Below are 18,638 nucleotides of genomic sequence, written 5' to 3' on the forward strand. Positions count from 1 at the left end.
TGCGCTACCTTGGAGAAGACAGAAGTCTTCAGCCGCCGATTTTCCGGACACTTCTTGCTTCTGGCTCTGTAAGGGGGACGGCGGCGCGGCTCCGGGACCGGACGACGAGGTCGGGTCCTGTGTGCGATCCCTCTGGAGCTAATGGTGTCCAGTAGCCTAAGAAGCCCAAGCTACCACCAGTTAGGTAGGTTCGCTTCTTCTCCCCTTAGTCCCTCGTTGCAGTGAGGCTGTTGCCAGCAGGTCTCACTGTAAAATAAAAAACCTAAAATATACTTTCTTTCTAGGAGCTCCTAGTGTGCATCCAGCTCGGCCGGGCACAGAAATCTAACTGAGGTCTGGAGGAGGGTCATAGGGGGAGGAGCCAGTGCACACCAGATAGTCCTGAATCTTTCTTTAATTGTGCCCAGTCTCCTGCGGAGCCGTCTATTCCCCATGGTCCTTACGGAGTCCCCAGCATCCACTAGGACGTCAGAGAAAAATCAGTTACCATATAGTAACATACGTATGAATATTCAAAACAAAAAACCTGCTAAATTCTGGAAACCTTGTGAAAATGAGACCCGACCATTCATTAGATTAATATAATAATTTATTGATCAGAATGACATTTAGTACCACTATGGTGACAAACCAAAATTGTTTACAGCATAATTAATCGTAATTTACAAACACAGAGCCCAAAGCATTTCATATTCCAGAGTGGTTCTCCTCTCATCCTGAAAGCCATCCCAAGGTACAAACATGCCATACACAAGACAGAAATGTGGTATTGTCTGGACAGTGCTAAATAACATAAGCATGGGATATTTCCATGCTAAAGTGCCAGGAAGCCGTTACTTTTATTTTACCCTTTTATTTATTATATTAACATCATACCCCAAGTAAGTGCTTCTTTTTTATTATCAATGATTTTAGAACGTTTAGCAATTCTAGGTGGCCTAAATATCCTGGACCATCGGAACACCCACAGATATGGTTCTTTCTGATCTAGCTCTTGTGTATGCCCTGTACAATGACTATACCAAAGACTTGTGAGCAATCATGGGTTTATACAGATGGATTTCAAAATCAAGCACTCAATATGCTTCAGCAATGCCTAGTACACACTGACGCCCGGGGCTCTGTAAATACAGTGTAAGCTGTATGGACCTGCACACACAAGCATTCGCTGGACATCTACATTCCCTGCAGTGTTCACATTGGTTAACGCCTGGTAAAATGTAATGGCGTTCTATGGGAAGGATCATTCAGTGCCGGTGATAGCACCATGGAACATAAAGAGTGGCTTCATAAGTGCTATGGAATATGTCACATTACTTATTCCTGTGTGTACAGTATATAGTCTAAGCCTGGGAGATACATGGTCCAGGTGCTCTGCCTTCTTCATCCCTCTAGAATGATGTTCTTTTAAAAGCTAATGGGGGAGACTGAGGTAGCGGAACAAAGTGCTGTCATCACATGACCTGCTTACAATGTACACACAGAGCTCCAGGATTGCTGTAACGGAATGGTTTCTGTGGGTAAAGTATTCTGCATACTTTAACATTGAGGAATGGAGCAGATTACAGATTAATAGAGGTAGTCCTATGTTGAAACAAACAAAACATCAATAGGATAAACGCTGAAACTGGGAAATGAAATCTAAAATCAATCAGTAAATAGCTTTGATTAGAAAACCACCACATACGAATTTAGCAATTAAACGCCTGGATAGAGCTGTCTTACCTGGGATTTATTTCTTATTATGTTACTGTGTTCTAGCATCTTTAAGGGGGTGTACTTATTCTTTGTGTTCTCTTCAGCAGAGGAATAAATAGGGCGTATGTTGTGGTTTTCCAGGTACATTACAATATTGGCTTCATTACAGAGGTCCCTGCAGTTTTTCCCTCTGTTGTAATGGAGCCTGTGGGTCAGTGGGTAAGGTGCTAGATTCAGTATTACAGTACGCTCCCACCAAACATATTTCTTCTCTTACAGTGGATATAAAGGGGTCACTGATGACAGCTTTCCTGTAGGCATACAGCAGCCTATTTTGCACCAAGATGTCTAACTAGATTAGATTAGAATGTAATGGCAGATAAGAACCACTTGGCCCATGTAGTCCACACACACACGTTAATTTTTGTTGGGAGCCAACTAACCTACCAGTATATTTGTGGGAGGAAACTGGAGTAGCCTTGAGAAAACCCACACAAGCACAGGGAGAATATACAAACTCCACACGGGGCCCTGGTGGGAATGGCTGACTGTCATGCATACTGGAGCTGCAGTCTTGTTCTAGTAATGGAGGCATTTCCAGTATGCTTTACTTCCGAAATCAGAGTCAGGCCCATAATGCAGTAAAGTAACCAGGTGTGAGGCGCGCAGTGTAGCTCTTTGGGGGATGGGGGGGGGGGGGGGGGGGGGGTTACCCACTAGCATTGCGGTATACACCAGTGACACCCCACGCTGAACGCATTCCAGTGTGAAAAGCGCCAGAATAGGTGGTGTGTGAGTGAGGCACTCTCCTTTCGCCCCTATAAGTTCCTTTGCAGTAAAGATAAGTAAGTGCAGTATGCAGCATCTGAATACTGCAGACGGTAGTGCCAGTGGGTATGGGCTCATTGGAACAAATGTGTGCTATTGTTATCTCAGTTTTCAGGCTTCTACTTGTGTTAATAAACACCAGCAAAAAAAAAAAAAAAAAATCACATGTATTTTGCCACTAGTGGGTATGAGACAGACTTGGGTGGGTCATGCGAGAAGACAAGACAAGGTACTAAATCAGACTATGGCATCCTGTAGCTGGGAGACACACATTACTTCCCTTTATCTTAGGAGCAGAAAGTGGTTACAATATGACATGACAAAATTGCACAACACCAAAACTTACACCATAGATTTCCTTTGAAAATGATAAACACTTGATTTGCAGTGAAAAGGTTTAGTAGCCACTCTTACTGTGCAACCCACCTCACTGGCCGCAGCAATGCCTGTGCTCGGAGAGCCAAACGGATAACTGTGTCCTACAGATTTCATTCTCTTTTCTCAAGTGAACTAGTGTCAGTTGCAATGCGGCCTCTGCTACTCTTCTCTCACAGCGAGATCCTTGTTCCCGGGATAACTATTGGTACTGCACTGTGCAAAGGCTACACAGATACTGACAATCCAAACAAGGCTGACATCATTTAGAAATGATAAGTCTGTTATATCTTGTGAGCACCAAGTGTGAATTACATGTTAAAGAACAGCTGCAGGCAGACCAAGCTTAGTGCATAAAATATTGTTGATAATGCAATCTAATGAGATCCACACAAATGAAAAGAAAAAAATTTGCATGGTTTTAATTGCGACATTTTACTCTGCATTTATAAAATACGTGACCGTGACAATGGGGGGAGAGTACACTTTTTACATTTCTTAAATATATTCTTTAAGTGTGCAGCGCTGATTGTATTTGTCCATATTTGTGACTTTTATATTTTTTTATGCAGTGTGGTTATTCAGGCGTTACATTATTGGAATAAATATCATCCAATGTCGTGCTGACTATGTAACATGATAAAACAGCAACTTATTGATACGGAGATATGCAGACAGCACTGAATCACTGTCAGTATAACGTAAGATAGTAAACGGGAGTTAGTTTATATATAGAGGCATGGGATCTTTTATCTGGAAACCCATCAGCCAGAAAGATAAAAGTAGTAATAACTGCTGCTATTCGGAGACGCTGCCATACACAAAGACATGGCGGACTAGTACTGCCCCCTGCAGGCTGGGTGAGGAACTCCGCCTTCACATCATTTTCTCAAAATTGAGTCCTTTAGCAGTGGTAACTGGAAGTCATTACTTTCTGCATGTTTATCAGTCACTTACATTGTATTTAAGTCATTTTGGACAACTCCTTACAACCTTGCTTCAGCTGATTGATCTAAAAGGGCATTTGTTTAAGCTCAGCCTCTCTTAGGCAATTTATTTTTCAGTGATGCCCAGCTCAGCATATTAATGGTTAATATGGTAGGCATCTCCTGCGCACCAATCAAGGGGTGCGATGAGAAATGACTGAAGATATTGGTCACAGAATTCCTGAGGAACCGCGCGCACATCTAGAGCAGAATTGCTCCATTACGGTTCTGCAAATACACATAATTAAGTGGACTCACTACAAACCATTTGTTTTCTTTTTGTAGGGGGTTATTCGGATCTGATCGCTGCTACGCGTTTTCGCACAGCGAGCGATCAGATCCGAACTGCATATGCACCGCACTGCGCCAGCGCGTTGCACAACTACAATGGGCATCGGCGGTCAGCGACAGGCGTTCGCAAGGAGACTGACAGGAAGAGGCCATTTGTGGGTGTCAACTGACCGTTTTCAGGGAGTGTCTGGAAAATGCAGGCGGGCTCAAGCGTTTTCATGGAGGGTGTCTAATGTCAGCTCCAGTCCCGATCATCAGCATTCAATCGCGCAGGAAGAGTAAGTCCTGGGCTGCGCAGAGACTGCACAAAATCAGTTTGTGCAGCTCTGCTACACATGCGATCGCACACTTGCATGGCAAAAATACACTCCCCCTGTAGGCGGCGACTATCTGATCGCAGGGCAGCAAAAAATGCAGGCCAGCGTTTAGATTTGAACTGGGCCTCAGATTTGCTGGTATGCTCATGATCATTTCTCAGTTGTATAATAGAATTTTGACAAAATTTTAGCTGTCCTCACATTTTCTTCTATATTACTCAGGGATGAAGAGTAACTCGTAGTGCGCTCAATGACTGAGAAGCATCTGAGTCTTATTGCTGCTCTCTACCACTGGTTTGCCGCTCTCCTGGTGCTACTCTGCACTTGCTTATCACCAAATATGGCTTAGTGCATGAAGCCCAAATGACTCCCTTTTGGTTGTGTCTGTCCAAAGGAGACTATACCGCAAGACACACATTTTGATTTTTGAATTTTACAGACCTTAGCAATTCGACCATGTTTTGTTTGGAGAGACAGGGCTTTCTCCTGACTAGCATTCCATGAGAGTCGTACTTATTTAATGATAGATCCTGTACTTAGGGCCTAATTTAGCATGGAACTCAACCCTTCTGGAGTGTGCACACGCGCAGAAACCGCACTGCACGTGCGCACACAGATGTGACGGCATCTCACATATGCGAATGCCTCTGCCTGATTGACAGGCAGAGGCGTTTGCGGGGTAGGTGGGGGTGTCGACGCAACATTTTCAGGGTGGCACAGTCCAGACAACGTAGGGGTCTTCAGACCGTTTGCGGGGCGGGTCGCAGCGTCTGTATGACATAACACGCAGGCAGAGGGCTACCCTTGACATGTGAGCGCTTTGCTGCTGAGGGGGGGGGGGGGGGGGAGAGCATGCTTGGCGGACTTGCCCTGTGCTGGGCGTCCCCCCACATGCTAGTGTAAAGGGTTGTAGTTGTTTGATTTTTCACACTGTTACAACCCATGCTGAATCAGTGCTGGCGACACTCTTCTGTTTTAAGAAATGGAAGCCATTGCCCGGCATCAGCCTATCAATCACTGACAGGCTGATGTTGTCCAGCATCCGGTGTTGCAGACCCATACTGCACATGCGCAGTACAGAACATTGGTACTTTGTAGCATGTGGGGTCTGAATGAGGGGCTATGTGCTAATGCCACAGGAGGCATTTTGTGTAAATAGACGCCTCCTGACGACTTCTCTGATCCACTGCTGCGTTTGACGATGCAGCATCAGCTTTAGATCATCTGCATGAACATCAGTCATCTCAGGTTACTAAGGATTGCCGCTGTTTTTACGCCGTCAGCGCCACGCACAGAAATTGGGCTGACATGCTCCCATTTTCTGCATACATCTCTGAATTAGACCCATAGACATTTATGGCCTGATTCTGAGTTGGGTGCAAGTCAAAGCCCGGCTGCACTTCCGCAGTTATCAGCAAGCTGCGCATGCTCTGCAGGAAGTCACTGCGGACTGGACATGAGGTGCACCATGCATAGGCACCCTGGTGGAGGCCAGATTGCTCTGTCTGTGAAATGAGCATCTCTGGGTGGTTACCGTGTGGATGCATGGAACATGAGTGTGTCACAGTAGAGTCGTGGGTGGGTACGCTCGACTTCCGCACAGGTGTGAGACGGGCAGATGAAGCTGGGACGCCTGATACAGACACATCATCATGGAGTGGGTGTGCGTGCAGATACCAGTAATGGCAGCTGCAACTGGAGAACAGTACTACGGCACAACCTAACGCAGGAAGACAGCAGATACCGACAATAGCATAAGGACGTCTGGCTCCCCGGACGTCCACACTTGCGCCATCATTGCAGCTGACTCAGACATCAGGCCCTTAATCAGATGACACACTGTAGATCCCTATCTGTGCCATCATACAGCCTGATATTTAGGTGACTGTTGCGTGGCCAGCAAATATGAGACCACTACACATGTCTTATCTCTGCACAAGCATAACACAAACCTGAACGCTCCAGGATCTCCTGTTATAGAGAGGCGTCAGGCCTTGCCGGAGCTCAGTCCATCTGGTTAGCAGCCCCCGGCTCATATTCTGTTCTCCATATTTTACTTTTTCACATTTTATTTCTCCATGTTGACTATTTTGTTGAATAAATTATGTAAAACCTGTAACGTGTTATTTGTTATAGGACGTTAGATAACGTTGTAGGACTTTGTCAGGACTAGATGATTAACCACAGACATATGAGGGCCTACACGACAATTGCTATTATTTTCTATTGCTGCGTCAGTTTTGTACAACGGAGTTATTGTATACTGGGCAAGCACATAGGTTAGTGCATAGAGACAACGGTGGCTGCAGAGGGACATTTTACTCCTTCCAGTGGCGGGAGCTGGGCAGATCCTGGCATTGCTTACTGACATTTTACATCTAAGGAACATTCATTTTTATACGTCTCCAGTAACTTGGCCAAAACTTTCAAACTTTCTTCATCCAGGGGCACATTACCCATGACGGAACATTTCTGTGTTGCTGAATGATGATTGCAGAGCTGACCACACTACCTACCAGTGAGATATTCACAAATGCAGACACAAGCTACCCAAACACACAGCAATAATAGGAACATAGGAACAGGTAAAACACAATAATAGCTCTGCAGCTGCTGATTAATTACACATTTCTACATACACTGTATGCTGGGACTTGTAGTCCCAAAACAACAGGAAAGCCACAGATTGTGTCAGCCTGCTATCGAGCACTGAGCATTTACTTATCCTAGCATTCACTAATACGAGTCTATTCACGGCTAAAAGCTGTGTAAACGTTACTGGCTCTCTATCGCCCTCTATATCACATGGGAGGAATCACATACGATGCTAACCGAAAGGTGTACAATACATCATCCCTCTATGGAGCTGGGATGACTGCAAATTCATCATGGCGAGTGGCTAACTAGGCCGACATAACATGCAGAAAGTGAAGGTAAAATGCTCAGTAGGCCTCAGTTACATGAAGAAAGTACAGGGTGAGGAAAAAAACTCCCAGATTTTAAAGGCGAACAAAAAAAAGGCATGGTACATGCTATTCACAATGTTAGCAAATAATCTTGGCATAGAGTAGCCTTCAGTTCATTGGTTCTTGGTGGATGTTTGTAAACCTCAGCCTATGGCTGTGTAGAGGCTTTCATGAAGCTGATGATAACTGTACTCCAGCCAGTAATGAAAATTCTGCTTGTTAACATAGCCAGATAAATGAAAGTGAGCTTCATCATGAATTGCAGTGATAATGCTGGAAATGACCCGCCGAGTGATGCCAAACTTCAGAAATTGAGTACAAATCTGTATCATGAATGAAGGTCGCCATCTGGATGATATCAAACTCAAAACCAAGTGAAAATAAACTGTATTCCATGCTCTTTTAGATTATGTACTAAAATACTGAATAGCATTTACCATACTTCTTTTGTTAATCTTTATAATGTGGGCGTTTTTTCGGCCTCGCCCTGTGCAGAGTCACTCTGTAGTCAGACTTGCAGATGGGCACATAAAACATGGGGTGAAGAGGTTTACATTCAGCAGTCCTCTAGACTTCCTCACTTAGCTGTATGAATGAACATTTCCATGCTACGGGTTCATTTTTCACTGAAATCTCAGGTCACTGAAGAAAAACCATCAACTTGGTAAAAGATCTGGGAATATCCAAACACGTCCTGCTTCTGGGTGTCATTACTATGTGTTATTAAAAAAGTTAAATGGATGTTGTGTAGTAATGAATGTTCCCTCAGTCAGTGGTCTGGGTATCTTAGTACATCCCCTCCAGAGAGACCGATGTTGTGACTGACCATGCTGGATGTAGTATGGCACGAGGCGTGGAGACTGACTAGACGCTGGCATGCTCAGTTGAACAACTGTAGTGGAAAGTGGAAATCTGTTTGGCAAAACTGTTCCTGGCTACTTGACATTTAGCTCACACTGGGCATCAGTTTTCCCCCTTTTCCAGTCAAATAAATTTGTAGATGCATTTTCCTTCTGCCTTAAACGTTGTGCACTTGTGTAAAAACAGTGGTGGTTACCTCTGGCGCTACGGTTTATGCTTGAAGTGAGCTTCCACTGTGAGATAAATAAAAGAAATATGTAAGGGAAGACTTGACAAAATTGACGGTATTCAGCAAGAAGACACCTGATTGGATGGACGTTCCAGTCCAATCAAACGTCACATTAAAAAAAAAACACACACACACACCTCCTATCTGTAGATTTAAATGGCCCTGACCCTATCAATTGTGTCTGCACTGTCTGTCAAACAGTGTGATCCAGGCCTTATATTAGACATGGGTGGAAGAGGACCCAAAAAAAACATTGTGATAAAATGGCGAGGGATTCCAGATGTGTACAACCTCTATAATAAATGGACGTATATAAATTCTACATACACAAAGTAAATAGCACATATACTAAAACCCTTCATTCATTAACTATTTCCCACCTTGACTATTGCAACCTCCTACTATCTGGCTGTCTCCTCACCAGTCTACATTCCATCCTAAATACTGCAGTCAGACTGATCTTCCTCTCTCGCGCCTTCACACATCCTTACTGCGGCTGACCTTCAGAATTAAACATAGACCTCACTAACATCTCCCCTCATACATCTCTGATCTCATTTCAAGATACCCACTATGCTCTGCCTCTGTCCTATGCCTCACCCCTTCTGATACCCACATCTAACTCCCGCTACAATACTTCTCCTGCGCTGCTCCCCACTTATAGCCTGACCAGGCTCTCCCCTAAACTTCAATCTTTCAAGCAGACTCTCAAAACCCACTTCTCTCTATCCTACTCCCATCTGATGCTCCCTCTGACGTGAACTTCCAATCCCAATCTCCGCTCCGAGTCTCATTGGCTCCTTCTATTGCCTCAGCATTCCTTTCTCTCTCTACCAGAACTACACATCCCAGCATGCTTTACTACACTATTTGGCCAGGCTATAACTATTGCAGGGCATGCTGGACTGTGTAGTTTAACAGCAGCAGGAGGGACACTTTTTTGTCCACCCCTGCGTTTAGACTCTCATGAGCAGGGCCCTCTCTATCATCTGTCTCACATCTGTGCCACCTCCTTCATCGTTACAGTTTTGTTGCACTTAAATGGTGCGAATGATATTTGACGTTTAATTAAACTGCAATCACCGCGTGTATTCTCACCTGCATATTCTTGCGGAAGCATAGGCTTACTGAGAACTTTCTGGAAGGCGGAGATCCACTCAGAGCGGTCAGTGTCGCTCTCACATGTAAACAGAAACTTCCTTTCAGGAGTAGTTATGGTGATGCCATACTGCCAGTGATTCCCTTGGGTGGAGGCGGGTAGTCCTTCTTCTACCCTATAGCTGTTCTCGGTGCTTCCGATGAACACTTCTCCTCTGGCAAAGGCATCCTGTGATTGGACAACACAGCCAAGCGTTACCAGCGACATAATACAAATAACCAATGGCGGCTTCCAGGTGTCAGCAGAATCAAATGTAAAGTGCAATGTTTTATACTCCAGAATGTGTTTTCCAAATTAATCAGAGTAGACAAAAGCAAACAGGACTAATAAAGATATTTTCAATAAAACTTAATGTATGACTTTGCCTGAAATCTTATATTTATTTTATTATCCATTTTTCAATGCATGTGAAACCTATATTTTCTTTTTCTTTTGTACTTTTCTAATGGAAGGAATAATAGATCCATGTATAATAATAATCACTTTAAAAAAGCCCTTACTCATCTTCTAGAGATGTGTTACTAATGCTTGTATTTGTCCCATTATACTACTCCAAAACCCTTGTGTTAATTCTTCATTTTGTGTAATTAGCCATTATTACCAGTGGCCTAGAAGCAGACCCTGGCCTGATGTCACTGAGGTACTATCTGGCATTACAGGTGGTGTGACAGTCCCCGCCAAACACTAGCAGGCAAACAGAACTGTGACCCATGATTAAGAGCTGAGAAGCGTGAAATGTTGTTGGTGTTTTTTTCACCTGAAGCGGCACAGTAATGTATGTAGGCTGTGTGTCACTGCTGCCAGAGGGAGGTGTGCAGCTTCCTACGGCACAGTCCGTATGGCTGCATAGAGGCTTGGAAGCAGAAGTCTTGTAGTCTTGTAGAAATCTTGCTTCTTTTTTTTTTGTATTATTGTAAAAGTGGAGGATGGTGATATTACAACAGCCCCGTCCCCTATCTACACCACTTTATGTGCCGCCATGACTGTGCCTGTTGGCTTGTAATTGGTTATGTTTACCAACGTGAGCAGCCGGGACAGCTCTGCAATTGGCAGAAAACACCAGAAGAAAATGATTTGATTTGTAGGCAGCTCACTTCCCATTAGTATGAATGACCACCTTACAGCCATTACCATCTCTGCACCTGATGGGCCATTACTAGAAATGGGCATCTTTCTGAGCGGTTACTATTACTGCTCATCTTACCGGCCATTGGCAGCACTACCAAGCACTTTAGCCAATAATACTCCAGGTATTATTAATGGACATCTTACTTGGCATTACCCATCAATATTACTGGTAATGGGCAACTTACTGGGGTTATCTTGATGGACACTATCACTGGCATGTTATATATCACTGTTATATAATAGAGTATTACTGCCGTATTCCATCCAAGGCCATGCGGAGTCGGCATTATTTAGGGCAAATACAATTTTCTTGCCCATTAAACAGAAATTAAGCTGGGCATTATCATTTCTATGTTACATGTGTCTTGGCATAGTCGCTAGCATATAGATATATATATGATTTCTGTAACTGTATCACTGGGGCATTATATGTCTAGGTGATATCACGCCTACATTTACCTCATTGAACATTACAAGACAGCATACAGGAGCTTAATGAGCATTAACAATGGTGTCACATTGATGTGTATTACAAGTGGTACCTCTCACATTGATGTGTATTATAAGTGGTACCTCTCACATTGATGTGTATTGTAAGTAATACCGCTCACATTGATGTTTATTATAAGTGGTACCGCTCACATTGATGTGTATTGTAAGTGGTACCGCTCACATTGATGTGTATTGTAAGTGGTACCGCTCACATTGATGTGTATTGTAAGTGGTACCGCTCACATTGATGTTTATTATAAGTGGTACCGCTCACATTGATGTTTATTATAAGTGGTACCACTCACATTGATGTGTATTATAAGTTGTACCTCTCACATTGATGTGTATTGTAAGTGGTACAGCTCACATTGATGTGTATTATAAGTGGTACCTCTCACATTGATGTGTATTGTAAGTGGTACCTCTCACATTGATGTGTATTGTAAGTGGTACCGCTCACATTGATGTGTATTATAAGTGGTACCGCTCACATTGATGTGTATTATAAGTGGTACCTCTCACATTGATGTGTATTGTAAGTGGTACCGCTCACATTGATGTGTACTGTAAGTGGTACCTCTCACATTGATGTGTATTGTAAGTGGTACCGCTCACATTGATGTGTATTATAAGTGGTACCTCTCACATTGATGTGTATTGTAAGTGGTACCGCTCACATTGATGTGTACTGTAAGTGGTACCTCTCACATTGATGTGTATTGTAAGTGGTACCGCTCACATTGATGTGTATTATAAGTGGTACCTCTCACATTGATGTGTATTGTAAGTGGTACCTCTCACATTGATGTGTATTGTAAGTGGTACCGCTCACATTGATGTGTATTGTAAGTGGTACCGCTCACATTGATGTGTATTATAAGTGGTACCGCTCACATTGATGTGTATTATAAGTGGTACCGCTCACATTGATGTGTATTATAAGTGGTACCGCTCACATTGATGTGTATTATAAGTGGTACCGCTCACATTGATGTGTATTATAAGTGGTACCGCTCACATTTATGTGTATTATGGGGGTCATTCCGAGTTGTTCGCTCGGTATTTTTTTCTCGCAACGGAGCGATTAGTCGCTAATGCGCATGCGCAATGTCTGCAGTGCGACTGCGCCAAGTAAATTTGCTATGCAGTTAGGTATTTTACTCACGGCATTACGAGGTTTTTTCTTCGTTCTGGTGATCGTAATGTGATTGACAGGAAGTGGGTGTTTCTGGGCGGAAACAGGCCGTTTTATGGGTGTGTGCGAAAAAACGCTACCGTTTCTGGGAAAAACGCGGGAGTGGCTGGAGAAACGGAGGAGTGTCTGGGCGAACGCTGGGTGTGTTTGTGACGTCAAACCAGGAACGACAAGCACTGAACTGATCGCAGATGCTGAGTAAGTGTGGAGCTACTCAGAAACTGCTAAGAGGTGTCTATTCGCTATTTTGCTAATCTTTCGTTCGCAATTTTGATAAGCTAAGAATCACTCCCAGTAGGCGGCGGCTTAGCGTGTGCAAAGCTGCTAAAAGCAGCTTGCGAGCGAACAACTCGGAATGACCCCCTATAAGTGGTACCTCTCACATTGATGTGTATTATAAGTGGTACCTCTCACATTGATGTGTATTATAAGTGGTACCGCTCACATTGATGTGTATTATAAGTGGTACCGCTCACATTGATATGTATTATAAGTGGTACCGCTCACATTGATGTGTATTATAAGTAGAGATGAGCGGGTTCGGTTTCTTTGAATCCGAACCCGCACGAACTTCACTTTTTTTTTCACGGGTCCGAGCGACTCGGATCTTCCCGCCTTGCTCGGTTAACCCGAGCGCGCCCGAACGTCATCATGACGCTGTCGGATTCTCGCGAGACTCGGATTCTATATAAGGAGCCGCGCGTCGCCGCCATTTTCACACGTGCATTGAGATTGATAGGGAGAGGACGTGGCTGGCGTCCTCTCCATTTAGATTAGATTTAGAAGAGAGAGAGAGAGAGAGATTGCTGTGATACTGTAGATTAGAAGAGAGTGCAGAGTGCAGACAGAGTTTAGTGACTGACGACCACAGTGACCAGTGACCACCAGAGACAGTGCAGTTGTTTGTTTTATTTAATATATCCGTTCTCTGCCTGAAAAAAACGATACACAGTCACACAGTGACTCAGTCTGTGTGCACTGCTCAGCCCAGTGTGCTGCACATCAATGTATTGTATATAAAGCTTATAATTGTGGGGGAGACTGGGGAGCACTGCAGGTTGTTATAGCAGGAGCCAGGAGTACATGATAAATAATATTATATTAAAATTAAACAGTGCACACTTTTGCTGCAGGAGTGCCACTGCCAGTGTGACTAGTGGTGACCAGTGCCTGACCACCAGTATATTAGTAGTATTGTATACTATCTCTTTATCAACCAGTCTATATTAGCAGCAGACACAGTACAGTGCGGTAGTTCACGGCTGTGGCTACCTCTGTGTCGGCACTCGGCAGGCAGTCCGTCCATCCATAATTGTATTATATACCACCTAACCGTGGTTTTTTTTTTCTTTCTTTATACCGTCGTCATAGTCATACTAGTTGTTACGAGTATACTACTATCTCTTTATCAACCAGTGTACAGTGCGGTAGTTCACGGCTGTGGCTACCTCTGTGTCGGAACTCGGCAGGCAGTCCGTCCATCCATAATTGTATTATAATATATACCACCTAACCGTGGTTTTTTTTTCGTTCTTTATACCGTCGTCATACTAGTTGTTACGAGTATACTACTATCTCTTTATCAACCAGTGTACAGTGCGGTAGTTCACGGCTGTGGCTACCTCTGTGTCGGAACTCGGCAGGCAGTCCGTCCATCCATAATTGTATTATAATATATACCACCTAACCGTGGTTTTTTTTTCGTTCTTTATACCGTCGTCATACTAGTTGTTACGAGTATACTACTATCTCTTTATCAACCAGTGTACAGTGCGGTAGTTCACGGCTGTGGCTACCTCTGTGTCGGCACTCGGCAGGCAGTCCGTCCAACCATAATTGTATTATATACCACCTAACCGTGGTTTTTTTTTCATTCTTTATACCGTCGTCATACTAGTTGTTACGAGTATACTACTATCTCTTTATCAACCAGTGTACAGTGCGGTAGTTCACGGCTGTGGCTACCTCTGTGTCGGCACTCGGCAGGCAGTCCGTCCAACCATAATTGTATTATATACCACCTAACCGTGGTTTTTTTTTCATTCTTTATACCGTCGTCATACTAGTTGTTACGAGTATACTACTATCTCTTTATCAACCAGTGTACAGTGCGGTAGTTCACGGCTGTGGCTACCTCTGTGTCGGCACTCGGCAGCCCGTCCATAATTGTATATACCAGTGACCTAACCGTGGTTTTTTTTTCTTTCTTTATACATACATACTAGTTACGAGTATACTATCTCTTTATCAACCAGTCTATATATTAGCAGCAGACACAGTACAGTGCGGTAGTTCACGGCTGTGGCTACCTCTGTGTCGGCACTCGGCAGCCCGTCCATAATTGTATATACCACCTAACCGTGGTTTTTTTTTCTTTCTTTATACATACATACTAGTTACGAGTATACTATATCTTTATCAACCAGTCTATATATTAGCAGCAGACACAGTACAGTGCGGTAGTTCACGGCTGTGGCTACCTCTGTGTCGGCACTCCGCAGCCCGTCCATAATTGTATATACCAGTGACCTAACCGTGGTTTTTTTTTCTTTCTTTATACATACATACTAGTTACGAGTATACTATCTCTTTATCAACCAGTCTATATATTAGCAGCAGACACAGTACAGTGCGGTAGTTCACGGCTGTGGCTACCTCTGTGTCGGCACTCGGCAGCCCGTCCATAATTGTATACTAGTATCCAATCCATCCATCTGCATTGTTTACCTGAGGTGCCTTTTAGTTGTGCCTATTAAAATATGGAGAACAAAAATGTTGAGGTTCCAAAATTAGGGAAAGATCAAGATCCACTTCCACCTCGTGCTGAAGCTGCTGCCACTAGTCATGGCCGAGACGATGAAATGCCAGCAACGTCGTCTGCCAAGGCCGATGCCCAATGGCATAGTACAGAGCATGTCAAAACCAAAACACCGAATATCAGTAAAAAAAGGACTCCAAAACCTAAAATAAAATTGTCGGAGGAGAAGCGTAAACTTGCCAATATGCCATTTACCACACGGAGTGGCAAGGAACGGCTGAGGCCCTGGCCTATGTTCATGGCTAGTGGTTCAGCTTCACATGAGGATGGAAGCACTCAGCCTCTCGCTAGAAAACTGAAAAGACTCAAGCTGGCAAAAGCACCGCAAAGAACTGTGCGTTCTTTGAAATCCCAAATCCACAAGGAGAGTCCAATTGTGTCGGTTGCGATGCCTGACCTTCCCAACACTGGACGTGAAGAGCATGCGCCTTCCACCATTTGCACGCCCCCTGCAAGTGCTGGAAGGAGCACCCGCAGTCCAGTTCCTGATAGTCAGATTGAAGATGTCAGTGTTGAAGTACACCAGGATGAGGAGGATATGGGTGTTGCTGGCGCTGGGGAGGAAATTGACCAGGAGGATTCTGATGGTGAGGTGGTTTGTTTAAGTCAGGCACCCGGGGAGACACCTGTTGTCCGTGGGAGGAATATGGCCGTTGACATGCCAGGTGAAAATACCAAAAAAATCAGCTCTTCGGTGTGGAGGTATTTCACCAGAAATGCGGACAACAGGTGTCAAGCCGTGTGTTCCCTTTGTCAAGCTGTAATAAGTAGGGGTAAGGACGTTAACCACCTCGGAACATCCTCCCTTATACGTCACCTGCAGCGCATTCATAATAAGTCAGTGACAAGTTCAAAAACTTTGGGTGACAGCGGAAGCAGTCCACTGACCAGTAAATCCCTTCCTCTTGTAACCAAGCTCACGCAAACCACCCCACCAACTCCCTCAGTGTCAATTTCCTCCTTCCCCAGGAATGCCAATAGTCCTGCAGGCCATGTCACTGGCAAGTCTGACGAGTCCTCTCCTGCCTGGGATTCCTCCGATGCATCCTTGCGTGTAACGCCTACTGCTGCTGGCGCTGCTGTTGTTGCCGCTGGGAGTCGATGGTCATCCCAGAGGGGAAGTCGTAAGCCCACTTGTACTACTTCCAGTAAGCAATTGACTGTTCAACAGTCCTTTGCGAGGAAGATGAAATATCACAGCAGTCATCCTACTGCAAAGCGGATAACTGAGTCCTTGACAACTATGTTGGTGTTAGACGTGCGTCCGGTATCCGCCGTTAGTTCACAGGGAACTAGACAATTTATTGAGGCAGTGTGCCCCCGTTACCAAATACCATCTAGGTTCCACTTCTCTAGGCAGGCGATACCGAGAATGTACACGGACGTCAGAAAAAGACTCACCAGTCTCCTAAAAAATGCAGTTGTACCCAATGTCCACTTAACCACGGACATGTGGACAAGTGGAGCAGGGCAGGGTCAGGACTATATGACTGTGACAGCCCACTGGGTAGATGTATGGACTCCCGCCGCAAGAACAGCAGCGGCGGCACCAGTAGCAGCATCTCGCAAACGCCAACTCTTTCCTAGGCAGGCTACGCTTTGTATCACCGCTTTCCAGAATACGCACACAGCTGAAAACCTCTTACGGCAACTGAGGAAGATCATCGCGGAATGGCTTACCCCAATTGGACTCTCCTGTGGATTTGTGGCATCGGACAACGCCAGCAATATTGTGTGTGCATTAAATATGGGCAAATTCCAGCATGTCCCATGTTTTGCACATACCTTGAATTTGGTGGTGCAGAATTTTTTAAAAAACGACAGGGGCGTGCAAGAGATGCTGTCGGTGGCCAGAAAAATTGCGGGACACTTTCGGCGTACAGGCACCACGTACAGAAGACTGGAGCACCACCAAAAACTACTGAACCTGCCCTGCCATCATCTGAAGCAAGAAGTGGTAACGAGGTGGAATTCAACCCTCTATATGCTTCAGAGGTTGGAGGAGCAGCAAAAGGCCATTCAAGCCTATACAATTGAGCACGATATAGGAGATGGAATGCACCTGTCTCAAGTGCAGTGGAGAATGATTTCAACGTTGTGCAAGGTTCTGATGCCCTTTGAACTTGCCACACGTGAAGTCAGTTCAGACACTGCCAGCCTGAGTCAGGTCATTCCCCTCATCAGGCTTTTGCAGAAGAAGCTGGAGGCATTGAAGAAGGAGCTAAAAGGGAGCGATTCCGCTAGGCATGTGGGACTTGTGGATGCAGCCCTTAATTCGCTTAACAAGGATTCACGGGTGGTCAATCTGTTGAAATCAGAGCACTACATTTTGGCCACCGTGCTCGATCCTAGATTTAAAGCCTACCTTGGATCTCTCTTTCCGGCAGACACAGGTCTGCTGGGGTTGAAAGACCTGCTGGTGACAAAATTGTCAAGTCAAGCGGAACGCGACCTGTCAACATCTCCTCCTTCACATTCTCCCGCAACTGGGGGTGCGAGGAAAAGGCTCAGAATTCCGAGCCCACCCGCTGGCGGTGATGCAGGGCAGTCTGGAGCGACTGCTGATGCTGACATCTGGTCCGGACTGAAGGACCTGACAACGATTACGGACATGTCGTCTACTGTCACTGCATATGATTCTCTCAACATTGATAGAATGGTGGAGGATTATATGAGTGACCGCATCCAAGTAGGCACGTCACACAGTCCGTACTTATACTGGCAGGAAAAAGAGGCAATTTGGAGGCCCTTGCACAAACTGGCTTTATTCTACCTAAGTTGCCCTCCCACAAGTGTGTACTCCGAAAGAGTGTTTAGTGCCGCCGCTCACCTTGTCAGCAATCGGCGTACGAGGTTACATCCAGAAAATGTGGAGAAGATGATGTTCATTAAAATGAATTATAATCAATTCCTCCGCGGAGACATTGACCAGCAGCAATTGCCTCCACAAAGTACACAGGGAGCTGAGATGGTGGATTCCAGTGGGGACGAATTGATAATCTGTGAGGAGGGGGATGTACACGGTGATATATCGGAGGGTGAAGATGAGGTGGACATCTTGCCTCTGTAGAGCCAGTTTGTGCAAGGAGAGATTAATTGCTTCTTTTTTGGGGGGGGTCCAAACCAACCCGTCATATCAGTCACAGTCGTGTGGCAGACCCTGTCACTGAAATGATGGGTTGGTTAAAGTGTGCATGTCCTGTTTTGTTTATACAACATAAGGGTGGGTGGGAGGGCCCAAGGATAATTCCATCTTGCACCTCTTTTTTCTTTTCTTTTTCTTTGCATCATGTGC

At 44.8% G+C, this 18,638-nt stretch overlaps 1 protein-coding gene across 1 annotated transcript in view; it reads right to left on the reverse strand.

Annotated features, from left to right (window-relative positions):
• Positions 1–571: 571 nt before the first annotated feature.
• Positions 572–18,638, reverse strand: part of ADAP1 (ArfGAP with dual PH domains 1) — a 316,145-nt gene continuing 298,078 nt past the window's right edge. Inside the window, exons 10-11 of the mRNA XM_063934529.1 lie at positions 9,650–9,878; positions 572–8,555 (exon numbers count right to left, since the gene is read on the reverse strand). Of these exons, the coding sequence (XP_063790599.1) occupies positions 8,527–8,555; positions 9,650–9,878 (258 nt within the window). The 3' untranslated portion in view covers positions 572–8,526. The remainder of the gene's footprint in view (positions 8,556–9,649; positions 9,879–18,638) is intronic.

Source organism: Pseudophryne corroboree, chromosome 7 (genome assembly GCF_028390025.1).
Source record: "Pseudophryne corroboree isolate aPseCor3 chromosome 7, aPseCor3.hap2, whole genome shotgun sequence".
Taxonomy (NCBI): domain Eukaryota; kingdom Metazoa; phylum Chordata; class Amphibia; order Anura; family Myobatrachidae; genus Pseudophryne; species Pseudophryne corroboree.